This window comes from Condylura cristata, unplaced genomic scaffold (genome assembly GCF_000260355.1).
Source record: "Condylura cristata isolate star-nosed mole 26May11 unplaced genomic scaffold, ConCri1.0 scaffold00022, whole genome shotgun sequence".
Classification (NCBI taxonomy): domain Eukaryota; kingdom Metazoa; phylum Chordata; class Mammalia; order Eulipotyphla; family Talpidae; genus Condylura; species Condylura cristata.
In genome coordinates, this window is record NW_004567123.1 from 34,974,215 (window position 1) to 35,001,497 (window position 27,283).

Sequence of the window (27,283 nt, forward strand, 5' to 3'; positions counted from 1 at the left end):
CTACCGGCTGGGCGGCCAGCATGAGGGGAGCCAGCACCCTGGACGGGGCACCCAAGGTGAGTGGCGGGGAGTGTGAGCTGCGCCCAGCAGCGACTCGCTGGGGGGCGGGCACCAGAGGGGGGTGCCGAGAGGCTCCTGGGGCAACTGGGAAAACTGGTGAGACTGGCACAGGGAGGGGAACGGAGACTCGAGCGGGAAAGACGTGCGCTGGACTCAGGTGGACGCAAGTTTCGTTCTAGCGGGACTGCTGGACGCTGCCCGCGCTGTGTCCACTCACTCCTGACCGTTAGCAGTCGGTGCCACAGCCTCTGCCTGCTCGCCCTGAAGACACAGTGGCACCCAGGTGTCTTCACCTTCTCGGCCGCGGCCTCCCTCAGGGTCCTAACCCGGAGGGCTCCGAGTGTCCCTGTCACACTAACGTCTGTGCTGACATGTGTCCCCAGAGCCGGGACTTCAGTACAGAGCTCCCGTCTGTGACACGAATCAAGCAAGTCTCACTATTTGGAATGTTGAGCCGGCGCCCCCAAAACGGCTTGAACGCAAGGACAGGCACGTGCCCGTGTTTCTCTGCTGCAGGCTTTCTGTATTTTCACTAGAACAGGCGAGATGAGCCCATGGGAGACTGCTTGTGTGATTCCAGTACGTTCCGTGTCATCACAGTCACAGGACTAACAGACGCGCTCACGGACGTGTGGCCGAGTGACAGCCTCTCGTGTACAGCGCGTGTGACTGTCTTAGCACCCCGAGGGCTTGCGGGGCAGGGGGTGCTTTTGTTTGGGGGTTTCCACCATGCCAGCCATTTTTAATGACAGTTCCGTGTGAGATTCCTCTTTTCCTGTTTTGTCCCAATTGTTCCTCCCTCGCTTTTGTCCCTTTTCCTTGCTTTCCTGGGGAGACGTGGCTTTGCATCTGAGGGTCCTTCCAGGGTGTCGGTCCAGCTTTAGTCTAGTGGCTCCCACCTCGTGCTGGGAATGCCAACAGGGACTTCCCCATGGCCCTCGGGCAAAGCAGACACGACAGGCTGAATAAATGTCACATACTCAGAATGCGATCCAAACCGTGACAAAATCTGGGTTCTCCAGCAAAAGCATCAATGTTGTGCAAGAAATAAAAGGGGACAACTGTCGTAGGTTGGGAATGGCAGGACCTGACGGCACGATGTGTGATCCTGGATGAGTCCTGGGTTGTAAAAACAAACAAGTACCAACAGCCAGGAAGCCGGGCGAAGGCTATATCTGGGAAACGTGGCTGCGGGCTCAGCATGTGAATGGCGTTATCAGCTCCAAGTCAGAGTCTGTAGATGAGGTCCTTCTGTGCCGTGTCCTTGCTGTGTGAAGCGTGTCCTCGTTGTTAGGAGATGTGTTGGCGTTCTTAAGGACGAAGGGACGTGACATCTGCTATTTGCTGCCAAGTGGTTTGGCCACACTAGGGCGTGCTGATGTCTCAACATGTACAAACAACCACACGCGGGGGAGAAGAGTCGCCGGGTGTTGGTGCTCCTAGTTAAAAGCTACAGGGTTTACTGAATTTTTACCCATTTTTGCAAAAGTTTCGTTTTTTTTTTTTTTTTTTTATAAAGAGAGGAGTGGGTTATTTTGGTTTTGTTTTATTTTTTAAGATTTATTTATTGATGCATATAGAACTGGGATACAGGCGAGAGGTGCAGGGGGTGAGGATTCACCAGTGAGAATGGGGAGCATAACTTCCCCTCAGAAGCACTCTGCTGAGGGGAGCAGTGGGGAGACAGGAGAGGCCTGCCGTGCCATGTGGGTCACCTCCCTGGCCGGGGATCGAACTCGCACTGAAGCAGCCACGGCCAGCTTGCAGTGCTGCGCCCTAACCTGTCGCGCCACCAGGGAGGCCAGGTTTCAAATTTTTCAAAATAGTTGGGTTGAAACGGTAGAGTAGCCGTCACGGATGCACCAGCGGCCAGCACAAAGTTCCAACCCTCTGTGACTTCTGACCAGACCAAAAACAGAAAAGGCACCGCACCTTCCCGCACCCCCAGGAAGACCACCTTGCCCTCTCCCGAGACAACCAGAGGGTGGTGCCGCACCCAGCACCCAGTGTGAGGGCAGAGGGCGGCGAGCAGGGCAGTCAGGCCCCCAGGGGGCCACACGCGGGTTGTCACGGTTGGTGCCTTGACTTTAAGTCGCCCTCACTGTGTGATTCAGGGCTCCCCTCCAGCACCAGGGGCAGCCTGGGTGTGACCCCCTCGAACCATACCCGAGCTCAGGGTTGCCAACCGCCAGGTCCACGTCAATAGAGCCCCCCCAAACCCCTCCACCCCCGCCCTTGCACAGGGCAGATATAGGGTAGTTATCTGATTGTATTCAGTGTGTCCAAATCGTTTTCTAGAACAAAGAGGAAACTAGAAATTCTACTAAGCATGATGATATCTGTGGTAGGAAACGCTGACCTCAGACAAACAAGAGGGAGAAATGGCACTGGCAGGTGCAGTGTCCAGCGTGCAGAGGTCACTAGAAATTTCGGTCTGAGAGACAAGGTGAACGGGTGCTCGTTTGGGTCTGTGGTCATTTCAATCATAGCTTGTTTGTGGAAATAGCGGCGGCAGAGACACCGTGATTCCAGTCCCTTCTGCTGCAAATCAGGCGTACCTTTGTGTGGGCAGGTGTGGTCTCCTGCACTGTGACAATCGGCACTGGTGCCAGGCATTGGGGTGGTGGTCAGGAAGTGGGGAGCCTTGCCAAGTCTGCTGAGCAAGGGCGTTGTCTCCATCTCTCCTCCGTTTGGTCTCCTTTCTCCTTTCTGAAGAAGCAGTGAGCTAACCTCGTTTCTCTGAAGGGCGGTGTCAGACAACCAACCGCCTCTGACGCAGGTTGGGGGGGGGGGGGGCTGGGCAGGGACCCGCTCCGGCCACGAGTTCCATGTGGAGAACATTTAAGCTTGTGAAATGTTCCTGGCCTTTCAGATCCAGCCTCAGTGAAAGTGCCCCGTGCTGGGGTCTCTTCCACCAAAGTCTCAGTGGGACGGTCCCGGACTCACTCAAGGAGGGGCAAAGACTTAGAATGAAAGAAAATTCTCTCAAGGCTCGCAGGGGGTCGGGGGGAGGGGGGGGTGGACCATGGACCGCACGTGGTGTCAGCCGGTCTGCAGGGACCGGGCCAGAGCGCTGTGGGGCTTCAGTGATGAATGGGGAGCGACTTCAGCCGCTTGCAGCTGTAGGGGCTCTGAGGAGGTGCGCGGGACATTTTAAACTCGGCCTTTGTCAGCAAAAAGCTTGTGGGACCATGTGGGGCAGGCAGTTTGCCACCGCCCCTGAGTGACCCCACGCGGGCCAGCCGCCCGCCACTGTTCCCGGCCTGTCTCCCTGCCGTCCACACCCTGGAAAGCTCCTCTCGCCGCGGCTGGGCCACGTGGTCCTTGTCCAGCATCGCCAGGGCCTCTCAGGGCCCATGGAGAGGGCCTCCTTCCGTCCCCATAATTCTCAACAGCCACTTCCCAGTCACTCACACAGCTAGAAGCCTCTGGCTTTGGCTGGTCTTCCCTTGGGGAAGGCATCTGTGAGGGACACACTGGATCTTCTTGTCCCCAGAGCAACGCCTGCACATAGCCACTCGTCAGGCCTGGGCACAGGCGCCCAGGCCACGCGGGGGTGAGCAGCGCAGGGACAGAGCAGCACTTCCTCGGCCTCGGAGGCCAGGGAATAGGCACCGTGCCCGGCTCTCACCCCTCACCCCTGCCTGGCCCCAGCCTGGCCTGCCACTCAGCCTCCATCCCGGACTGGGCCCTCCTCCTGCAGTCAAGGTCAGATGTTGCCTTAGCTTTGAGCCTTTGCAACAGAGGTCAGGGTCACGGGCCTGTGACCTCTCTCACCTTGTGTAGCAACTTCAACCCTTCACCTACCTCTCAAGGCAGAACAGCCCAGCTGCAGCCCACAGCTGGAAAGCAGAATGCACGGTCCAGCTTTTCACCCAACACGGGGTCAGCGGGGCCTGGGGAGCGAGGTCAGGAAGTCGGCAAATGGATACGTGGACACTGCAGCGTTGCCCTAAGGAAAATAAAGCGTTTTGGTGGAGTTCACAGACAGAACGTCCACTTTGGAGTCCGGGATGATGGGGAAAGTAGCGAAGGCCACGGGAACAGCAGGGGCAAAGGCCCTGTGGTGAGAATGCGTGTGGAGAACTGTGGCTGGAGCAGGGAAAAAGGCAGAGAGGGTTAGGTGGGCGCCCTGAGGGGCAGGCAGGCCACACTGTGCTTGCTGGCCCTGGAAGGACTTCGAGATGCGGTCTAGTGGCCAAGGGAACCCTGGCATACAAAGCAGGAGATCACGGAGCTCCCACAGGGCCTCCCTGGTGGCCAACGGTGGCCTCACCGCAGCGGGCAGCTGCAGATGGGAGCAAGACGAGAAGCGGAGCGCGGTGCCAGGAGCTTCCTTAGATGGCGCTTCCTTCTGATGAGAACCTGCTGTTGCTTCCATTTCCTGACACCTTTCTCGGCACCAGACTCCCTGTCAGCGCCACGCAGGCAGCCGGGCCCCCTTCTGCACCACACACAAACCGTCGTCATAACCAGGGAAAACCCATGACTGGGCCGTTTCCCATTTCCCTGTTTCCCCGGCGCCCGTCTCCTCACATCCACTTCCTATACAGCTCGCCTTTTCAAACAGGAAAAAAGCGTCTCAACAGAACACCCTCACGCCACTCCAGGAGCTTAAAGTCGCTTCAGAGAAAAGTGGCCGTGGCCTTGTGGCCTCGGAATAGGGAAGCGGCCGTGCGTGGTCACTTTAGAAACAGCAGTGACTCAGGAGGAAATGACAAGGTGGAGGCCGGGGGACAATGGCTGCAAGAGGAAGCTGGGAGGCCGGCCGGGGAGGCCCGCCGGGGGAGGCCGTGCGGCTCCGTGGCCCCGAGGGGACCCCTTTCTCGGGAGCCGTTTCCCAGGTGCTGTCCTGGCTGGTGCCTCACTGGACGTGAGCCGCTGGCGTGTCCGCACCCAGGGCTCAGTGACACGTCGTGACAGCACCCGGGGCCTCCGCCAGGGCACTTCTCCATGCCCCGGCCAGCGTGTTTCCTCTCCTCCACGCTGTTGTGTCTCCTTAAAACCAAGAGCAGCCGGTGTTTGTCAGCGTCTGTGATCCCTCCAGGCACGCCTGTGTCTGGGGTCAGGGTGGAGAGAAAGGAGTCCAGGAGGATCTCTCCGCCCTGGAGGCGCTGGCCATCTGGCTCACTAAGGGGAAAGAGTCTTAGGGAATGTTGGCTTCGGGTCAAAATGCAAACGGGCTGTGGTTGAAGGGCTTCTCCTTGCTTCTCTTTTCCAAAGTGTGGGCCGAGCAGCCTGACCAGCAGGTGACCGCAGAGGCAGGGGCAGGGTCTGGTCCCGAACCTTCCTGGCGGTCCCCTGCAGGCTGGTCTGTACCTGGTGTTGTCCCAGGTGAGTCTGAAGGGGTCAGCAAAGCTGAAGACAGGGCGGCCTCCTGCTTCCTAGACACACTAAGAGTGGTCCTGAGCGAGCAGGGTGCTCAGGCAGGAAGCTTCATGCATTGCTCTGTGACCCACTAACCAGCTTCGAACCTTCCTGACTGAGCCCGCGGAAAAAGCCACGTCCTCAGGGCCCAGAGCCCCAGCGTCCAAGGCTGCTCACAGGTCGGTCATTTGTAAAAACTAGTTACATATTTTAATGTGCTTAGGACAACTGTAAGGTAGCTCACCAAACTAACTTACAGATGATCCCGCTTAGAAAGAGGTTATTCTTATTATTACTGTTATTATTATTACTATTGGCTCAATTTAATATATTCTAAGTGTATTTAATTGCTTACATTTTTTACATAATTTATTACATTATTGTGTAGAAGAACTGGGGTGCAGGCCAGCAGTGTAGGGAGTGAGAGGCTTCACCAGAGACAGAGCAGGGAGCAGGACAGGTGGATGGGCCAAAATCCACTGCTGAGGGGAGCAGCGGGGAGACAGGAGGTCTGCTGCGCCCTGGGGGTCACTCCCTGGCCGGGGCTCAGACTCAGGCCGTAGTCAGGACAGCACTGAGACTAGAACCCTAGGCCACCAGGAGGCCTTGAATTAAATATTTTACTTTAAGTAAAAAAAAAAGAAAAATGCAGGTGGTGGGCCCTCCCTGGGGCACAGCGGGTTAAGGCTCCACACTGCAAGCTGGATGCAGCCACAAGTTGGTCCCCACCCGGGAGCTGACCCCAGGGCGCGGCAGACCTCTGCTGACCCGCCCACTGCTCCCCTCAGCAGTGTGCTTCGTCAGCCGGCCTGTTCTGCTCCCCGCTCTGTCTCGCCGCCCCTGCACCTCTGGCCTGTACCCCAGTTCTATATGCATCAATAAAGAAATCTTAAAAAAAAATCTCAAAAAAAAAAAACCACAGGTGGCCAGTGGATGCAGAAAGAAGACGCAGTTCAGAGGCGCGGGGAGTTCAGGAAACAGCCCCACACACAGCTTCTCCCAGTGAGTCGAGTGACTGCTCATGGCCAGCCAGATAACGACGGGGGTTCTCTTTCCCCTCCACACCTTTCCTCCCCTTGGCCCTTCAAAAAAGAAGGAGGGAAAGGGGAGAACGGGGCCTGCCTGTCGTTCTCTTTAGTCCCTGGGATGACTTTCAAGAAGCAGGAGAGGAAAGAAAAAGAACCATATAGACTACCAGATGTCGCAGCCAGAGGGGAACTCTACAAAGTGACCCCCTCACTTTCCTTTGAGGAAATTGAGGTGCAGAGAGGCCCTCGGTCCCTTGCCCGCTTCCCCTCATGAGTTTTCCCACAAGAGGAGGCTGAGCCTCCCGACACTTAACCTGTGGCCACGTTACTCCCAAGCCAAGAGCGCAGATGACAAGTCGGGGGGGGGGGGACCTGAGGGGACAGGGGACAGGACCTGGTCTCGACCACGTTAGAGACCCCAGTCACCGGGAGTCCAGGAGACGGTTACTGTCTCGTCATCCTGAGGCTGAGGCCAAGGGGTGCGCTCCCCTCCATCTCCTGCCCCTCGGCACCCTGCGCCCACACACAGTAGGGCCCCCCCAGTCCATCAGGGGAGCGCGGAGCCTCTGGGCATCTCCCAGGAACGGGGGAGCCTACTAACAAGTTAGTCCGCAGCACTCAGACACCTGGGGAAAGACGTTTCGTCTTCACTGTGTGATTCTGGGATTTTTCTCTGGCCGCAGCTCTTCCTCAGACTCTGCTTAGCGGCAGTCTGCAGCTCTGCAAGTCGCAGGAAGGGCTGGCTTCTTCATCGGCACCATCAGGCAGAATTTTGAGCCAGGGATGGAGCTGAGGTCAAGGTTATCCTGGAGGGGTCAGGGAAGGTTCCCGCTTGTTCACAGAAAATGCCGCCAAGCGGGCGCTGGCGAGGTGCTGGGAAGCAGGCAGCTGCTCTGCAGGGTTTTCTCTCCTCCCCCATCGTCCCCAGCTCAGCCCAGTTATCGGCATCTGTGCCTGTGGATAAGCCCCGGGGGCCAGGGCCTGACCCCTGCCTCCCCGCGGCTCCCCTCAGCAGTGGATTTGGGTCCATCCACCTGTTCTGCTCCCCACTCGGTCTCTGGCCTCCACCCCAGTTCTTCTACACAATAATAAATGAACTACATTTACAGCACATTAAACTGAGCTAATAATAATAGCAATAATAATTAAAACCTCTTTCCTGAGCCTAGTTGACCCAGACACAGGGAGGGACGACGGGAATGCAGACTGTGCAGGTGACACCGCCACCGGCCAGGTCTGACTCCGTTCGCCCCGCACAGTGCAGAAGGCGACGGGATCGCCCCTCGGAAGGGATCTGGCTGATGCCCGGGACATGCAGACGTCACCTCCAAAGGTCGTCCCTCTCCAGGACCAGGCGAAGGCAGCGTGAGCGCGAGTCACCCACCCTGAGGACTGCGCGAATGCTCGGAGCCCTTGGTGACTGGTGTACTGCTTTTGAATTTTCTCCCCCGAGTTAAGGAGGTGGCTAATGAAGGATGTTTCCCAAGGGAAATTGGATGGGCCCCGGGTTTTGAAGCAACAGAGAGAATTTCTATTTTGTTTATAAAGTGGTTTTTGAAGCTTATTGCTAACTTATAAAAAAGGAACTGGGAGCCCTCCCTGGTGGCAAAAAGAGTTAAGTCTCAGCGTTAGGAAGCCGTCCGCAGCCGCTGCAGCCCGTGTTCGACCCCGGGCCTGGGCGGGACCCCCAGGGCGCACAGACCCCTCCCGTCTCCCCGCTGCCCCCCTCAGCAGTGGGTCTCAGTCCATCCGCCTGTTCCGCTCCCCACTGTCTCTGGCCAGTCCCCTCACCCCCACCCTGCACCTCTGGCCTGCACCCAGCCTGTCCTTTAACCCCTCGCGACGCCGGGCAGGAGCTGTGCCGGGACAAGCCAGGCTGCCATGCGCCGTGGGCAGTTGGCAGAGGTCCCCGAGCTGCCACCTCATTTAAAAACTAGAAGGGTTTCTGAGGCGGAAGTGCCGCCCTGCCCGAGTCCCTCGCTCTCTCACCACGAGGCATGAGAATTACCGAGACATAATTGAACAGCGTTGCAAATCTCAGGGCACGTTCTGGCTCTGAAACGCACCGGCGCTCGGTTGGTCATAACCGATGGAATTTGACTGTGAAATGCAAGCGTTGTGTGGAAAGCGACGGACATCCACGAGGGAAAGTAAACGTGGGCCCAGCGTTCCAAAGACAAAGGGCGAGAGAGAAGGGGCCAGGACTGGACAGTGAGGCCGGGCGGGGCGCAGGCCGGTGGGCCCTTGGTGGTGTCCCCACAGCCCTGCAGACATGCCCTTCCTCCCAGGGCCCCCAGGCGCGGGCTGGTCCCGACACCTCAGCCCACGTTACCCCGAGCAACCCCGCCCTGGCGTCCGAGGCTGCACGTCCTCCCTTTTGCTGCTGGTTGGTACCATGTCTGGTCCTGGTTTTTATGTGTTAAAGATTTATTTATTTATGCACACAGACCTGGGGTGCAGGCCAGAGGTGTGGGGAGGGGTGAGAGGACTCCCCAGAGACAGAGTGGGGAGCAGAACAGGCAGATCCACTGAAATGCACTGCTGAGGGAGCAGTGGGTGGGTCAGGAGAGGTCTGCCGAGCCCTGGGCGTCCCTCCCTGGCCAGGGATCGAACTCGTGCTGCGGGGGCTGCGGACGGCTTCACAACGCTGCGCTCTAACCCCTACGCCCCCAGCGAGGGCCTGGTCCTCTGACCGGTGGTCAGAGGGGGAGCAGGTGTGGTGCTAGGAAGGATCTCCCCCACTTCCTGGACACTTGTCTTTGTGGCCCAGGCCGGGCCAGCAAAACCCTGGAAGCTTCTCCAGCAGAAAAGCTTGCTTGCTGCTCCGACAGGCAGATCTGTTTTGTGTGACCGGGGGTCTCCATTGCCTTCTCCATGTTCCTCAGCCATGACCCTGCTCTCAACGAGCCGGGGAGAAACACTCCCCAAATCTGCGGTTCCCAATGGACCCCTGAGAGGCCTCCATGGTGCCAGTGTTCCCGAAGTTCTTGAAGCATTTCCCCAGATGCGAGCTGCTTCCGGGTGGCTTGTGAATGGCCAGTAAAATAAGAGAGACTGGGGGAGCTCATCAACGCTGGGGGCTGGTTTCTGTGCCGGTGAGCAGAGCAGCCGAGCACGCCTGCGGCATCAGGTGCTGGCGGAAGGAAGCACAGGCCAGCGGCGGTCAGTGGTCGGCCCTGACTCAGTACTGACGGGGTTTCACTACGGGTGTTTTTCTTCAGCTAATCACGGGGAAACACTGCTCACACTTGGGTCTTGGGGGTTGACGCGTCCCCTGTCATCGTTCCGGAGGTGAGCGTCACCCCCCAGAATACTGTCACCATCAAGCCTCACAAAGCCGTGTCATCTGGACTCAGGGCCCTTCCTCAAAGATGTCCTTTCTCTGTCTCTCTTCCCTTTCTGGAGAACGTGGATGGGAGCAGTGGAGGTGGTGAGGGAGTTTCTCTCATACCGCTGGACATGTTTCTTTCTTTGCTTTTGTTTTCTGATGCGTGTGCTTTTAAAAATAATGGAAAATAAACATTCATCAGCCAAGCTTTGCTTTGATCTTCCAACCCACCCCCACCCCCACCCCCGCATCCACAGAACGCAAAACGCTTCCCAGTGGAGACGTTTGTCTCTAAGGATGGCCCACCTGCTCTCGCCCGCCCGCCCCCAGCCGGTAGCTGTGCTGGTCTGGACTCTGCTGCCTCACGAAGCGCCCTAGGGGTCGTCCCCCTGACCTGGCCTCCCCACCCAGGAAACCCGTCCAGGCCTCAGGGTTCGCACTTCCCCTCCATCCGAGGGTTTGAGTTATTTCTGTTATTTACCCTGTGAGCTTTTTTAAATAAGTGATTCACGTCGAACTGTCCCGACCCTTAGAGGGGAAGTATAAACAATTCTGCCGCCTTCTTCTAAAACTAAGAATTCTTGGAAGGCGTGGCACCGGTGAGAAGGAGTCATAGCACTGAAGATCCATAACTGTGGAAGCTTCCACAGGTGTGTTTCACCAGACGGAAAGCGTTCATCGGCTGGGCATGCTCGGCGAGGACGGGGGGCGGGGGCGAGGCCCCCTCGGACCTCCCTGCGGTCTGTGGCCTCATTTCGGTTCTTGCTTCGCCCTGCTTCCTGCTGAGAGGGCGCGAACCTCTCAGCTTGACTTACCGCCCCACGGACACGCCGATGTTCTGGGCTGCTCTGCGGGAAAGCGTCTCCTGCTCTCCCCTCTTCTGAGCCCGGGCCACCACTGTTCCATGGTCAGGGGACACGAGAGCAGGGGCTTGCGAGAGATGAAACTAACAGGAAGCGGGATTGAGCCAGGATACCGGCCTGCCCTGTCCGGGAGACAGGGGTCAAGCGGAGCAGATAGAGAGCTCAGACCATGAGGAGCGTGCACCGGTCTGGACTCAACAATAGGCGGACAGGGACGGTCTGTTAGCCGAGTCCTGCTTCGCACAGGAATGCCCAGCCACCCCCGGCACCCCCACCCCCGCCTGCTATGTTTTGTTTTGCAACACAAGCCAGGCTGGGGTCGCTAAGCCCCCAGCCGGGGACAGACACAGCAGCAGAGTTCTTGGCCTGACCCAGCCAGTGATGCTTAAAACTGGCTGCACGCCACAGGCTCCACCACTCCCAAATGCTAGCCGCTCGTTTCTTTCTATTTCTTTCCAACCCCGTCATCACTTGCGTTTGCTGTTCCTGCTTATAGCAGGACTGTGGCTGACCAGGGTACGAAACAGACTTGGGTGTGGGGAGTCTGTGCAGTGAACGGGCAATGGCAGGTGTCAGAGCCACACAGACTCGCGTGGGAAGCCCCACTCTCGCCTGCTGCTGTGTGGCCTTAGGCCAGTTGCTTAACCACTCTGTTCTCAGGTACCACCACGCTCTACATGAGGCCACCAAAGCAAAGGACACCTCAGGTTCCCGCTTAGGTTTAACTCTGAGCATCTGCAACTTTGCTTTTTCAGGTTAACTTGTGGAAAATCCAGGCAGAATGTCAGGCAGAGACCATATGGGCTCATAGACAGCCAGCAAGGGCAGCCAGGCCCACCTTGCATCCAGAGAGGGGCCGCCACCCCAATAGGAAGGAGGATGAAGGGGCATAAAACTGCAGCTTCACTGGTGGCCTTGCCAGGGCCCGGCCAGACCTGGTTCTGCTTGGCGCTGTGGCCGCCGGGCGCGGCTCCGGGCATCAAAGCGTGAGGACCAGCTCGCTGTGCTCCTGCTTCCGCTCCAGAGCGCCTTCTCCGGCAACGCTCGCCCTGCCCTTCCTTCAAGACTGACCTCAAAGGCTAAACAATCCTTCACCAGCTCCTCCCTGCAGCTCCCCTCAATCCAACCTCCACCCACATCTGAGCACAGAGCATCCCCCCAGGACTGGGCGGCAGGCTTTGGTTAGCCTCGGCTTCCTCCTGCCTCCCTGCAGGGCTCCTTCCACCCAGCAACCAGATGTAAACAGCAGCCCCGCAGAAATCAAGACCCGGATGCCGAGTTTACTTCTCCCCAGCCCTCCTGTCCTCTTTCAGTTCCCCGCTCTGCACGCATTTCACTGGCACACACACTGGCACTCACACACTCACGCCCTCCGACCTCAGCCCGCACACGCTCTTCCTGTGCCTCCTCCTCTTCCTCACTCCCACTCCTGATGCAAGTCCTGCTCACGCCAGACCTCAGCTCCCACGGCCACTTTCTCAGGGGAACTGGCCCCCGCCCCCCCGGTCCTGCTCCCGAGAGCGCATCACCTCTGAGCACTGGCTGTGTGTCCTTCACTGTCCGTCGGAGAAGCAGAGCCCCGCGATCGCGGCTGACGTGACTGGACTTTGTCCCCACTCAGAGTGATCGCAGGTGCTCACGAACTGCTTCTGTTCACTACTGTTGTGCCGGGAACACGCCAAGCCTGTAGCGGCGTGAGACAAAGTCCTTAAGCTGGAGTCCCAGCGGGGGGTGGAGGGCCGAGGGCGGTGGTGGTGGAGTGGGGGGTGGCCCAGATTTTTTGGTTGTAGCGAACCCCCCGTCCTGCTCGCTGCTGGGTCAGGTGGATGAGCAGTCTCCAAGCTGCCTTTGTCCTGCGGTTTCCCCAGAGGAGACGTCTTACTCCGCCTGCGTTTCCGAGCTCCTTCCCTTCTTCCTTGCAGGCCTGACTCATTTTCCTTCCCCCTCATGGCTGCTGTCTAAAACAGGCCCTTGAGGGAAAGGCCTTCTTGGAACTTATTCAACAATGCTTCCTCTGGGGCCTCCCTGGTGGCGCAAGGGGTTAAGACTCAGCACTGAGAAGCTGTCTGTGGGCAGCAGCCACTGCAGCAGGAGTGGACCCCGGCCAGGGGGTGACCCCCAGGGCGCAGCAGACCCCTCCTGTCTCCCCGCTGCTCCCCTCAGCAGTGCATTTCAGAGGATCCGCCTGTGCTGCTCCCCACTCTATCTCTGCTGAATCCTCCCCCTTCCCCCCAACACACACACCCCTCTGGCCTACACCCTCGCTCTTGTATGCAGAAACAAATAAATCTTTAAAAAAATAGACTGCTGCCACCACTGCACCCAGAATCCAACACGCCGCCTTCCTCTGCCTCCGGTCAGCGCCTGCGCCAGCACCCCCAGATCAAGTCCCTATGAGACGCCTGCGAGCCGCCCCAGCGCCACGCGCCTCCCCAGCGGGCTCCCTGGCGGCGGGCTGAGAGCCACTGCCCCTGGCGGCTGTCCACCCTGAGCGCGGCGCCGGGAACGGAGGTGGCCGGGGACTGTTTGCTGCCGCCGCGGCGGCTGCCAGTCCTGGCGCCCCCCCACCCCACCCCGTCCTGCCACGCTGCCGCCAGAAGCCTCGCCGGGCCAGCTCCTCCTTGGTGCCGTGGGCACAGGCGCGGAGTGGCACCCCGCTGGGTGGCCAGGGGTGGTCAGGGCGGCTTCCGCAGGAGCCGCCTCTTGCTCTGAGATGTGAAGGGGAGAAACAGTGCGCAACCATCTGGTGGGGTGTCCCGGGCATCAGTGCAGGGGCCCCGGGAGGAAGCAAGCTTGGGACAGCGGGAACGTAAGAAAGCAAGGCGTTGGCGTCGGCGGGAAATGGACAGGAGGGGAGGCGGGCCTGGGGGCCAGTCAGGCAGGGGGCAGCACGCTGGGCTCTGGGCTTCGTTGCAAGCGCAATTCTCAGCACCCGCAGATGGTTAATCCAGACACCGGCATGCTCCCGGCCAGGCTGGGAGGCGTCTGGCCAGGAGTGAGCTGTGAGGGGGCGCCCTCGCAGGGCCCCTCCTTCCTCCGATCCTCAGTTTTCTCGTCTGTGTGATGGGCACGTGAAAACCCGTCCGAGGCTCCCGGGAATGAAGCGACACGGTCACTTCAGGGTCACGACACGAGCCCTGACTAGCTTTGCTCGCTGTCCCCTTCCTCTCCCAGCTGAGGAGGGCCCCGACGTCTCCCACGGTCTAACCCTTCTTCTGTCACCTAAACCTGCGTGATTAAAGCTCTGAGCTCTTCGTTGACTGCGTGAGCTGTCCAGAGACACCCCCAGGTCGCGAAATCTGGCCCTGGAAGGAACCGGGCGTCGCAGCATTTGGGGCGCCACAACATTGGGGCGCCACGTCTCCAAACTAGGCTGCTGCTGCCCGTCTGGGACAGCTGGACAGGTGACCCTCTGCGGGTCACCACCAGGGGTGCTGTGTTTGGGCGGCTGACCGTCCACGTCCATTTTCTGTGACAAAAAATGATCGTGCGAACAAAAACAATTTCAGCAAATGTCGTGGGGGGACGGTCACTATTGCTTCGCTTGTAAGCTAGGTACTGGGTGCTTGTGGGGGTAAAAACTACCATGACAGATATTTAGTTGAAGAAAGGATTAAAGAACAGCCAAAGGTTAAATGGGCCAAGTGGAACCACTACCTCCAAGTGTGAGCTTACGGGGTGTAAGTTCCTAATACTTTACACTTCCTGACTTTTCTAATGTGGCTGCATTCGACCCACAGAAGCAAGTTGCCTTCATTTAATCACAGCAGAAAATTCCAGGAAAGAGAAGGCTTACCCAGCACGGCCACAGCAACGAGAACATATATAGACACAGAGCTCTGTTTTGGAGGCCCATGTGGTTTACAGAGAGAGCCTGGGGTGTGAGAGCTGAGGAACCGGCTTTGTGGCCCCAGGAGAGCTGGCTCCCGGCCGCCCCGTGTACCGAGCGGCAGACAAGCGAGACTGGGTGCCAGTTGTCTGACAACTTCCAGCCCAAGTCAGGAGGCACCCCCAGCCCAGGACCCCGGAACCGGGACGGGGAAGAGCAGAGCTCACCACGCGCCACCCAAACGCCGCGTGCTGTCAGCAAGCCCCGTGCATGCATGGCCGTGGGGCCCCACCCCCCCGAGGTCCCCCACAGACAGGCCCCCAGGCCCGGGGGTCTACTTTGCTCCAGGCACAGCCGGGAAGTCGCAAACCGGAGCTGCCCCTGCACCTCGTTAAAACAGCACCCTGTGAGCACTTTAGGGAGCCCAGGCTGGTCTTAGGGTGCAGGTACCATTTCCCTGACGATGTGACAGTTCACCTGGCACCCCAAGGATGGCCTGGAGTAGATCGACAAGGAGTGGGGACCAGCCCCCCTGGGCAGAGCCCCTGGGAGCAGCTGGGGGCTCCCGGCCCCGGCGGGCCGAGGACCCACCGTCCGCAGCGTCCGTGGCAACCGCGCAAGGATATAACCACGCTGTCCTCCGTCCGCAGGTACTCCTGGCCAGGGCCCTCTACGACAACTGCGCTGACTGCGCCGACGAGCTGGCCTTCAGCAGGGGCGACATCCTGACCATTCTGGAGCAAAATGTGCCGGAAAGCGAGGGCTGGTGGAAATGTCTGCTCCATGGGAAACTGGGCCTGGCCCCTGCCAACCGCCTCCAGGTCCTCATGGAGACCCCCGAGGACAGGCCCTGCCCCCCATTCACGAGGGGCCTAGAAAATGCTCTTGCCAGCCCCGGGAAGACCGGCCAGGCGCCCACCCAGCTCAGCCCCGCGCCGCCTGGGCCCGTGTACGAGCCAATGAGGAGCTGGGTCAAGGGACCCCCGCCAGCCCCCGCCCAGGACTACGAGTTTCCCAACCCGCTGGCCAGCGCCAGCGTCGTCTGCGAAAAGGCGCTCAGGGGTCCGACTCAGGTGAGCTTGTTCCCGATGACAGACCCGCGGGGCCTCACGCCCCCACACGCCTGGGGGCCCAGATGTGCGAAATGGGCACCCAGGCTGCGGTCTCGTGCTTGCCCTCACGTCAGCTGTCGTTAACATGCTGCACCCCAGTGGTCCCCCAGCTCCCCAAGACACCCACACTTTGCGAGAAACTGAATGCTTAACTGGACCATTTGTAGAAGCCTCGGGGCTGGGGGTGCTGGGGGGGCTTGTTTAAACTAGTGGTGATGGCAAACGTCAGGGGTGAGTTTCTGTGGGTTCAAAGGCAAGAAATTCTCATCAGACTAAAGAGGTGTATTATTATAACTCTCAAGCCAGGAACGCCGCTTTAGAATTGCGACAGAAACACACAAGAGGGGGGCAGGTTGCCGGCAGAGGCCACACTGTTGACACACGGCTAGTTAAGGGGAGTCAGAGGCGCCAAGGTGATCGTCCTGGGGGGTTGGCGGGGAGGCACGGCAGGTGTCCAGGCATAAAACCGTCCTCCCCGAATTACAGTTGGGAGGCGCATGGTAAATCAGTAAGCACTGACGAGAAAAAGAAAGAAGGGCCCTGCCTGGTGGCGCAGCCGTTTAAAGTGCAGCACTATGAAGCCAAAGCCGCTTCAGCACCAGTTCAATTCCCGGCCAGGGAGGGACCCACAGGGCGCGGCAGACCTCTCCTGTCTCCCGGCGGCCCCCTCAGCAGTGTGCTTCGTCCATCTGCCTGTTCTGCTCCCCGCTCTGTCTCTCACCCTCTCACCGCCTGCACCTCTGGCCTGTACCCCAGTTCTGTGTGCACAAATAAGTAAATCTTCAAAAAAGAAGGAGAAAGAAAAGCCAAACAAATGAAAACAAAAACTATCTAAGGAAAAATCCACCTGTTCCCAGGCGCAGTCCGGTCTCACGCCCACACCCCCTGGCTCCTCTCAGTGGGCTTGGAGAAGGGGAAAGAAAAAGAGGGGCAGTGGGCTGGGACCTGCCTCTGACTCTCTGCTCTCCCCCCGGCCCTCAAGACCCAGCCAGGGAAGTGGAAGGGGGTCTCAAGAAATTGGATGAACCAAAGGATTGGGAAGTTGGGCTGTGTGTTCTAGAAAGCACTGTTACAGCTGTAATTTCAAAAATAGCAATTTTTAAAAAACAGGAAAAGAAGCACTCCGTCAAGACAGAACTTTTTAAGGGAATTACTAAGAGCAAAATCATGTGTCGTCTTCCCCTTCACGGACGGCTCCCTGCACCCCCACCTTGGTCTGCCCGGGGTGTTCAGGACACAGAGCAGCTTTGCGTGTCCTGCAGCACGCACGAGACCCCGGCTCCGGGGACAGGGTACAGCTGGCGCTGCTGGAGCCCCAGGAACACGCCCGCGCCCCGCCCGCACCCTCCTCCTTCAGGACAGTGGCAGCGAGGCCTTCTTAAAAGATTCCGCACACCCCAGGGGTGCCGCTGCAGTCAGCTCCAGGCGGCCGGCACTGGGCCCTTCTGGAACGGCTGGTCCGAGCAGGCCCTGGAGCGGCCCCACAGCACACGTGGCCTCGGGCAGCTCTTCCGAGGTGTTTTCAACGTCACTAAAGAAAACAAAGCCCAAGAAGCCACTTTCCTGTCCCGGAAAGGGGAGAGGCCGTGCCCGCCGCGCCCAGCGCCGGCGTCCCGGGGCTCAGGAGTGGGAAAGGCTTCTTGACCGTCGACCTCGCTCTCGACGTCTAGACCCGCCATCAGTCCTGGACACCAAGTGTGGGGGCGGCTGGCACCCACTCTGGCGCGGCTGCCGCAGTACCCAGAAACCACACCCGCAGGAGGGGAATTCAGAAGAGGCGCCTCACGGCTCGAGCGGGCTCCTGCGGTGGCCCTGTGAAACACCCCAGAACTTTCCTGCCCCCGTGTCCTGGCTCAAGTCCCCCCCCCACCCCGACTGCCCGGCTACCTCTCACCCTCGTTCCCCGCGGCCTTTCCCTCCCTTCTCTGTGCCGAGCAGCCTCGCTGAGCACGCGCTGCCTCTGGGGCAGGAATCGGGAGTCCTGGGCCCGGGTGGCTGTGGGCAGCCCGGCCCTGCGGACAGCTGGACGCTTCGGAACGCCCCTGAGCGCCTCTTCTCGCTCTGTATCTTGAGAGCACTGCGCCCCACCATTTCTAAGGTGACCTCTACTTGCCCCCCTTGGTGAGTCTGGAAAGCTTCGCCTCTTCCCCTACTGCAAGGGGCTGGGAGAGACAGGAGCTGATTTTCAGTCACGGCTCCTCCGACCCTCCGGGAGGCAGACATCTCCCCCCGCATGCGAGCAGGCCACTGGCCAAGGTCTGAGGCCACTGCGGAAGTGCACTCAGAGTCCTGAGGGGCAGATCATTCCCAGGGCCAGGGTGGCCAGGTGTGACCAGGTGTGTCCAGGTGTGTCCAGGTGTGACCAGGGGTATCCAGCTGCCCCTCAAGCCGTCTCCCTGCCGGCCCGCCCAGCCCAGACAAGCACTTCCACACTGCTGGCCGGCCTGTAGATCGAGCTTGGCCTAAACTGGAAGCTGACATGGGGAGCATCCACATGGCTCGGGCTGTCCTGACAGGAGCCTGTGTGGGCTTGGCGCCTGGACTCGGCATCCTCCCGCTGGAGGGGACCTGGAGTAGGACACCTTCCCACTTCACAAATGAGGAAATGGGCTCCCGGGTGAAAAACCCCTCCAGGGCCGTGCAGCCGGCAGGACCAGCGAGGGGAGCTTCCTGGTGCGACCTCCCGACATCACAGCAGTGCTGGCCCAGACACGCAGGCCGGCCTTGAGCCTGTCGGGCCTTCTGCGGACACCACCCCTCTCTGCACACCCGAGGGGTTCGGCTGGTCCTGTGCACCCGGATCAAGCAGCATAACAAAACCAGCAGCCAGGGCCTCTGCGCTGCAGCCACTTCCCCCGGCAGCCCCCCGTTTCACTTTTCATTCCGACTTCCTTAGCATAATGCACTGGCCCGGCTTTTAAAAAATCTCCCCGCCTAGGACATATTTGGTTTCAGTTTAAATCAGAGAGAAGAATCTCGTATTTCAGAAGAAAAGGGTCATATTTCCCCATGAAATGGCTGTCGTACCCACTAGTTCCTGAACTGGAGCTTCCTTTGGGGGATCCCCAAATCTTTTACACCCAAATTTCTCAAAACCAAAATGGCCAAAGTGAATACATTTTTTTTTTTAAAGATTTATTTATTTGTGCATATAGAACTGGGATACAGGCTAGAGGCTCAGGGGCGGTGAGAGGCTTCACCAGAGACAGAGTGGGGAACAGAACAGGCAGATCGACGAAGTACACTGCTGAGGGGAGCAGCGGGCGGGTCAGGAGAGGTCTGCCGCGCCATGGGGTCACCTCCAGGGCAGGCGGGGATCGAACTCATGCAGAAGCAGCTTAAGCTTCTCAGTGCTGTGCTGTAACCCGCTGCGCCACCAGGGAGGGCCAGTGAATATATTTTTTAAGAGATTTATTTAGTTGTGCATACAGACCTGAGGTACAGGCCAGAGGTGCGGGGGTAGTGAGAGGATTCACCAGAGACAGAGTGGGAAGCAGAACAGGCAGATCGACAAAGCACACCGCTGAGGGGAGCAGCGGGGAGACAGGAGAGGTCTGCCGTGCCCTTCGGTCACCTCCAGGGCGGGGCTCGAACTCGCCCCCGAGCAGCCAGCGGGGCCGCAGCCAGCCCCCCGTGCTGTGCCGTTCCCCCTCCAGGAAGGGCCTGAACCTACACTTTTAGGAAGTGGCACCAGCTTCCTTCCACACACAGTCCCACCACCAGGGAAGTCCCTGGGATTTCTCTGCGGGGGCTTGGTAAGCACATCACCCACAAAGTAGCTCCATCTTGGGTAAGTGGGCCCGGGCCCCAGGGGAGCCGCAGAGGAGGGAGCAGCTCGGGAGGCTTTGTGGGGGTGCTTGGTGCATCAGGGCAAGCGGGGGCTGGGAAGAAGGCCCAGCGCTGTGAGGCCAGGGGACGCCTGCGTCCGGCCTGGTGCCTGGGCCTGGAGGGGGCACGGCTCTCGGGAGCACAGGTTCATTCCCACGTGTCGTGGGGAACCTTGGCCTGTTTGTGCCAAGTTTGCCATCAGCAAAGGCCGCAGGGACCACGCCGGGCTTACAGGTGCACTCAGCCAGGGCCAGGGCCACAGTCTCGTCCCAGCAGAGGGTGAGACGAGTCACCCCGGGTGGGGCGCCGGGGTTGGGAGGAGACGGAGACGAAGGAGAGGCTGGACTCTGCAAAGCGGGCACTGTGGGGTGGCTATCAGCCCAGGCTGCTAAGTGGACCCCGGCCACTCTCTCCGGGGGACCCCAACTTTGGGGCAGATATGGAACGTGGCCCCTGGAGCCCCTTCTCTGAAGTCCTGGCAGAGGAGACGCACTGGACCCTCAGACGCCCCCACCCCCGGGGCTGGGCTTGGTGCAGTCAGGAAACGGCTTCGCTCCTTGCTTAGCCCATCAAAACTGTGCGAGGCTGAGTTCTCCTTGCCCCATCCATGGAGACGAAAAGCTGGGGGCCACAACCAGCCTAGCGCGGCATGTTCCCCCCAACCCCATTGTTAGAGGTCGGGGCTCCAGGCCAAAGAACTGTCAAGCTCCCAGGTGCTCAAGAGTAGCAGGCGGACAGCCAGGTTCTGACCCAGGTGGAAACAGTCAGGTTCTGACCCAGGTGGAAGTCGTCAGTCGCTCCTGGCGACAAGGGGTCTCTCTGGCTTCCCCAGGGCTCGTGGGGAACGGAGGCCGATCTGTGTTTTCATTGGAAACAGACCGGCGTAGGGAGTGTGTAGGGCGCTCTCATCGGCATGGAAAATCCCAACTGTCCCTTGTGGTCTTTCCGCAGAAGAGAGAGGAGCAGATACTCTATGACATACCCGCCAGCGCCCAGAAGGCAAGATGGGGTGCCCCCGCCGGCCCCGCGAGTGTGAGCATGACCAGTGCTGAGCGTCCAGGTGGCCATCCTCTGGGAACTCCCACGAGCGTGGCCCCGACGAGGAACGTAAGTCCTCACGCAGACAGGCGCTGGGGACAGGGCCGTCTCCACGGGCTGGACACGGCTGCTAATGTCGCTCAGGTCACAGCCGACGGCGAGAATGAAGGGAGGGGACCCCGGCAGGACACCTGACCTGGTGCTCGGCCCAGGCGTGAGGCCCCTAGCGCTGGAATCTATGCTTGGAGCGATGGCCTGCCTCAGAGGCGTGCGGTGCTCAGCGGGCGTTGGCTTGTGCACAGACAGAGATGCCTTCCTGGGGCCCGTCCTCCGTGCCCGCCGCCGGAGTCTGGCACGTGCCTATGATCAAACACCTGTGCTGAGGTTGCTAGGGAAGGTCACCCCAACAAGACAGCAACACGTCAGGAGGCCACAAGGGCTGTGTGGGGGTTTGCTGGTGCCGAGGAAGGAGCATTGAGGTGGTGGGCCCGGCCAGGGGACAATATGGCAGCGCCAGGAGGCACTGTGAGCTCAGAGGGAGGGGGCTGGGCTCTGGGAGGCGGGTGGGCGCAGGGGCAGTGGAGAGGAAGGCGGCTCAAAGGAGGACAGAGCTAGACAGCGGAGAGCCGTGAGCCGTGACAGCAGGGAGTCGCCCCTGCGGGCCCCGGGAGGGAAGCGAAGCGGTCGTGAGGTCTTACAGAGGCACGTGTCAGACACGCGGCAGGGCCTCGCACCACCCCCTTGGTCAGAAAAGTCACTCTCACCCTCCTTGTACAGCTTCTGAGCTGGGCGGCTCTGTGTGGTTCTTCACAGGGCCAGAGTGTACCGCTGACATCAGCGACGGCCCTGACAAGGAGCAGCTACAGCTCTCTGCCAAACCCTCAGAAATCAGAGTGGACTTACGACACGCCGACGCCTTCAGAAAAAGCCAGTGCCAGAAACGCGCCTCTGCCCGGCTTCCTGGAAGGGCCGGGGCCCCATGCCCAGCCCTGGCATGTGTCCAGCTTCCCTGGTGCCCCGAACAGCAGAGCCCTGCCCCCCGCGCCACACCTGCCTAAAGATGCAGCCACGCAGAAGAAACTCAGCCTTCCAGAAAGCTCTTGCTACGGCCGCCCGGCGCCCCGGGACGCTCTACCCTCGGGGGAGGGGACCTCCTACAGGGTTCCTGCCAGCTTCCTGGCTCCCCGGGTGGAGCAGCAGAACACCAGACCCAACATCTACGACTTGCCCACAGGAATGGTGAGTGGCCCGCAGCCCGCGAAAGAGCATGGCGGAGCTTCGGAGGCGCCCCGGGACCCCACTTCCTTGTGCCTCTCCAGGCGGGCGGCGTCGCTGTCTCCCGAGCTGGACAGACTCTCCGCTTCCAGCTCTGACAGCAGAGCCAGTGTCGTGTCCTCCGGCTCCTCTGTGTCCACCGACTCTTTGTCCAGCTCCTCGGAGGAACCGGCCATGGCGCTGCCCATGGACCAGGACGCGGCCAAAGAGACGGCGGCGGCCCTGGAGCACAGGGTGGCCAGCTGCATCGCGGGCCTGATGCTCTTTGTGAACAGGCGGTGGCGGTCCCGGGAGTACCTGGAGGCCAACGTGGACGCCATCCGCAGGGCGGTGAAGTGCACAGAAGGTTCTCTGAGAGAGTTCCTGGACTTCGCGCGGGCGGTGGCGAGGACGGCCTCCCAGCTCCCTGACGGTCACCTCCAGGCCAGGGTTCGGGAGCAGGTCCAGCTGATCGCCCACTCGCACCAGATCCTGCTTGAAACCAAGGACAGCCTGGAGAGCTTGGACTGGTCCCTGGAAGTCCTGGTGGCTGACAAAGTCCAAACCAGCCCCGATGACCTGGAGAGATTTGTCATGGCGGCGCGGATGGTTCCAGAAGACGTCAAGAGATTCGCCTCCATCGTCATTGCCAACGGGAGGCTCCTTTTCAAGCAGAATTGTGAAAGGGAAGAGACCGAACTGTTGACCCCCAGTGCAGAATTGAACCTTGCAAGAAGCCCTCAGCTTGCCCAAAGGGAACACGCCTTGCACCAAAGCAGCCCCCCTCTCCATCAGCAAAGGGAAAGTGGACCGTCCCCTGAGCTCTTCACGCAAAACAGGACCAAGGCCTGTGACCAGGTGAGCCCCGAGTCCCCGGTGGTGGCCCAGGGCTCAGTGTTTCCTGAGAGGAGCCCAGAGCCCAAGGCTGAGTGCTTTCTAGAGCCGGTAGGCTTTGGGGATACACGGGCCCCACATTCTGGAAAAGAGATTCTTGAAAGGAAAATTCTAGATGAAGTTGTTTTGAGAAGTCAGGTAAATATTTTGACGGCAAGGCAGGTAGGTTTCTCTCTGCTACTAGCGGGGGCAGGATTCTGCAAACCTTCTGAAATGTGCCCTTTGAGCAAAATCTTTTATCGCCCCAAGCTTCCTTGCACCTTTAAAAGCTGTTCATGTAGTCCCTGTTGCTTCTTAGAAACGGAAGAGGAAGTGTAAACACCGAATTGTGCGGGTTTCGCCGCCTCCACGCTGCCTGAGCGCCAGGCTGCAGAGACCGGGGCGCAGGGTCACCGCCGGGGGCACGGCCGGGCTCGGCCGTCACATTCCGCGTGTTCCGCCCCACTCTTGGGTCTGCTACCACGCCCGGTGGGGCGACAGTTCCGGCCCCTGCGGTGAAGCCGGGAATGTGGGCGCGCTTCTTTTCCCCATCTTAGCCATGTGTGTAGCTCCCGTAAGGAGTTAGGTGACTTTGCCACGCCGATGTCCTGGTGGCCACGCTGGAGGGCAGTGCTCACCCGGGACGCGTGATGCCCACCAACAAAGGGCCATAGGCAGGGCCAGCTGCCAAAACTGGACTCAGCAGCTGCTAGCACCGCCAGTGGAAAGCCCCCATGTCTGTGCACAGCATGAAACGTGGTGGTTGGTACCACCCAGGGCCTCCGGGGTGGCGCAGTGGGTTGAAGCGCAGCACTGTGAGGCTGTCTGCAGCCGCTGCAGCACGAGTTCGAGCCCCGGCCGGGGAGCTCACCCACAGGGCGCAGCAGACCTCTCCTGTCTCCGCGCTGCTCCCTCAGCAGTGGGTTTCAGTCGATGCCTGTTCTGCTCCCCACTCTGTCTCTGGGAGTCCTCTCACCCCTGTACCTCTGGCCTCTACCCCTGGCCTGTACCCCAGTTTCTTGTGTGTATAAATAAGTAAATCTTTAAAAAACAAGCTATTCAAGTTAGTCATTCCAAGGTATTTTATTTTACCAGAAGCAGCTTAACCTACAAAAGAGAGAAAAACCCACCTTGGAACAAAGACTGGATGTAAACAAAGACTCAGAAATACAAGTAGGTGTCACTACCCTTGAGGGGTGTGCTTTAGCCCACGGCTGTTCTTTGCTATGGCTATTTCACCACCGGTCATCACGCGTGGGCAGGAGGGGTTTGGAGTGGGGAATGGTTTCCCCATTTTTACAGTAGAAGGAACAAGCCAGGTCCAGAGAGTCCCGGGGTGGAGAACACAATCGATTAACCTTTAGTGAAATAACTCACATTCTGTATTTTTATCGTGGGTGAAACTGACATGCACAGACTGAACATTTCCTTTGACTGTCTCCTTAGTGCTTCTGATTACAAACAAAACCCCCCACATTTTAGGGGCCGTATTTTAACACCTTATTGAGACTTACTTTCTTCCTCTTCTGTTTTAAGTCAAGAGGTTATTGTGCTTCTTAGTTGCTTTCTATTGGTGGCAAAAGACACTTGTCATTCATCTACTGGTTTTCAAATTTTCCTTTAAGTGAACTTAAGTAAACACAGGGGCTCTGTTTAAAGACAAAGGTCAATCCTCTGGGGTAAAGAGGAGGGTGACAGGGAGTGGCCCCAGAGGTGGTCTTTGAAAGGCTGAAGACTGGGAGTGACCCAGCTCCGCTGGCTGGGGGAGGGATGGGAAGGTGACCACCAGCCACCCACTGGCCACCAGCGCCTGCATTCTCAGAGGCAAACCAGGATGGGACCTCAGGGCTCTTGCTGGTGGGGTGCCCAGGCCCCAAACACAAAACCGTGGGCCTGCCAGATTGCTGGAAAAGTCATGCTGCTCTGTGCGCCTTACGGCCTGGCTAATCCGGCGGGTCTCATCCGTGAGAACACGGCAGGCTCCTGGAGCCCTTGTTGAAACAGCATGTCTGGGCCATCTCGGCAGAGCTTCTGACTCCCGAGGCCTGGGAGGGGCTCTGAGATTTCCCAGCAATGCTGATGCCGTTCCAAGGAGCGTGCTGGGGACACTAGGGCCCCAGTGGTCACTGGCTGGACGCTGGCCCTTGGTGTGGGGGTTCTCCCTGGGCCGGCCTGCTCGCAGCTGCCTGAGCTTCCGAATCCATGCGCTCACCAGCTCTGTTCCTGAGTCTCCGGCACCCCAGGAATCGGGTACATTTTTTGTTCCCCACAGTTAGCACTTGGGCACTAAGACGCTGAGATTCTAACGTCATGGGCTCCTGCTCCTGCTACCTGACCCCAGAGTCCCTGTCAGCCACACCCAGTGCTCTTCTTCACTATGACTCAGAAAGAATCGTTTCCATTTTTTGCCCATGAAATTCTAACAGCGAACATGAATGTTCTTCTCCAAAGTGCTCCCCTACCCTCCTCCTCTGACACCCCCTTCAGCCCACACCTGCTGGGGATAGCACCCCTGAAGCATCCATCTTTATGACACATTGATCTGGGTTTTGGGAACAGAGCACCCCCACAGGCTGGCCACCCCCCACTCCACCCCCAGGCGCGCATTTCTTGCTGACCTGGAGCCTGGACGTCGCGTACAGAGCCAGCATGGTGGGTGCTGGCGGACCTGTCTCAACCAGACAGCTTCTCATTTATTGCCGCTTTATGGATGATATTTCACCGCGATAGCTTTGGTGCACAACAGGTGTAAGGGTCAGGGGTCAAGTAGAGAGTTCAACACCTACAGATTCTGCATCAGGGTCACTGACCAAAGTCCCGCTCTCCCCTGCCGGTCACCAGGCTGTCCCCTCCCCTGGAAACCTCCCATCTGCTGTCCGTACTAAGAGTAGGTGCTGCGGTGTTTCGTTTGTCCGTTTGCTTTGTCCGTCTTGCACATCTTTGGGTCTCTGTCTCTCCCCTTCTGACTTATTTCATGTACCATCACCACTTCGAGGTCATCATCTTCATTGTCACAAACGACACAGTCACTGGTTGTGCCCTCCCAAGCGCAGACGGGGAGGCTGTTCTGGCCTGCGTCTGACAAGACACTCGGCCCCTCCCCACCCTACCCTCAAGGCTTCCCCTGTTCTGCGGCCTCCTGATGGCCTCCGTCGCTAATACCCTTCCGTGGAGGGAGGGGTCCAGTTTCAACCTAGGAATTCTGGGGGGACACACGCCCTGACCCCCAGGGCTGCTGAGTTGTAGATTTTGAGGTCCTAGGTGGATGAGACGGTGTGTGGATTAGTGGAAAGAATGTGATTTTCCCGCCTCTCTGGTGGCGCAACAGATTGAAGTGTAACACCACGGAGCTGGCCGCAGCCCCCACAGAGTTCTACCCCATCCAGGGCGGGACCCCTGGGCGCGGCAGACCGCTCCTGTCTCCCCGCTGTTCCCCTCAGCAGTGGACTTCATCTGTCCACCTGTCCTGCTCCCCTCTCTGTCTCTGGTGAGTCCTCTCACCCCCTGCCCTCTGGCCTGCACCCCACTTGTATATGCATAAATAAATCTTTAAAAATTAAAAAAGAAGGAGACTTTCAGACTTGGTTGCTGCGGCTACCGCTCCACATCTCTCCTGCTAGTGGGGTGTCCCCAGTGGGCCTTGCTGTCCTCACCTCTGACCTACCAAAGGCCCTTCCAGCGCTTCCTGGACTCCTGCTGAGGGAGAGGCTGAGACTCTCAGGGTGTGTAGGCTGGGGCAGAGACCTGCTCCCCATTCCAGCAAAAAGGATTCCTGAAGTTCTAGGTGAAGTCATACTAGCAAGCAAGACACATATTCTAATAGTCCTGCGGATCTGGCTTTCTTCTAGGAATCTGGGGAGTTGAGGTTTGTCTCAGAGACTGAGATAGAAAGGATTTAAAAATCTTTAATCTGTTGAATAAGTTTTTAAAACCTTATTATCAAGTTTGCTGGCATTTTTAAAGTTTATAGATTGAGTCTTGCCAGGTGTTCTTTAGGTTTCTGGTGGCTTGTGGAGAGGATTGAGTAAGAATCTCTGTAAGAGATTTCGTATATGCACAAAGCAATTTATAAGACGTTTATGCTTTATACACACAAACCATACACACAACGCACACACAAACTCTAACTCATAAGCAACTGTAATTTGTCGGGCAAATGTTACGGATGGGACTTCCCAAAGCCGCCCCCTTCCACGGAAGAGTCTAGCAAGGTGAGCAAGAGCAGGGGAAGAGAGGCCACACCACCTGCCGAAGGCATCTCTGTTGGAGCTATCGTTTCCTTCTTTCTCTAGAGTCCTGGCTGTCTCACCCCCCGACCTTCCAGCCTCCAGAAGCCCGAGAAGAGGATCCACCTCTCTGAGCACAGCCGCCTCTACTTCGGGGCGCTCTTCAAAGCCATCAACACCTTTTCTGGCAGCCTCCACCACAGCCAGCCCCCCACGGTCTTCATCACGCGGAGCAAGGCGATCATCGTGGTGGGGCAGAAGCTGGTGGACACGCTGTGTAAGGAGACGCAGGACAGGGACGCGCGAAACGAGGTCCTCTGTGGCAGCAACCACCTGTGCAGCCTGCTCAAGGGCCTGGCGCTGGCCACCAAGCAGGCAGTGATCGAGCACCCCAGCCCCGCGGCCCTCCGGCACTTGCAGGCGGAGATCCAGAAGCTGGAGCAGCATGCGCGGCAATTCCGGGGGATGCTGGGGTGA

The 27,283-nt window shown here is 58.9% G+C and overlaps 1 protein-coding gene across 1 annotated transcript; it reads left to right on the top strand.

The window, feature by feature from the left end:
• Positions 1-10: 10 nt before the first annotated feature.
• On the top strand, positions 11-27,283 carry CASS4 (Cas scaffolding protein family member 4). The gene is made up of 5 exons (XM_012728136.1): positions 11-56; positions 15,126-15,548; positions 20,367-20,522; positions 21,267-22,565; positions 26,873-27,283. The coding sequence occupies exons 1-5, from the start codon at positions 21-23 to the stop codon at positions 27,281-27,283; spliced, it is 2,325 nt and encodes a 774-aa protein (XP_012583590.1). The 5' UTR covers positions 11-20.

Excerpts from the sequence above, each read along its gene's own strand:
- CASS4 (XM_012728136.1), top strand. The coding sequence starts at position 21 with ATGAGGGGAGCCAGCACCCTGGACGGGGCACCCAAG. Across the intron at positions 57-15,125 it reads CCCTGGACGGGGCACCCAAG|GTACTCCTGGCCAGGGCCCT; the intron begins GTGAGTGGCGGG and ends CTCCGTCCGCAG. Across the intron at positions 20,523-21,266 it reads GCGTGGCCCCGACGAGGAAC|GGCCAGAGTGTACCGCTGAC; the intron begins GTAAGTCCTCAC and ends GGTTCTTCACAG.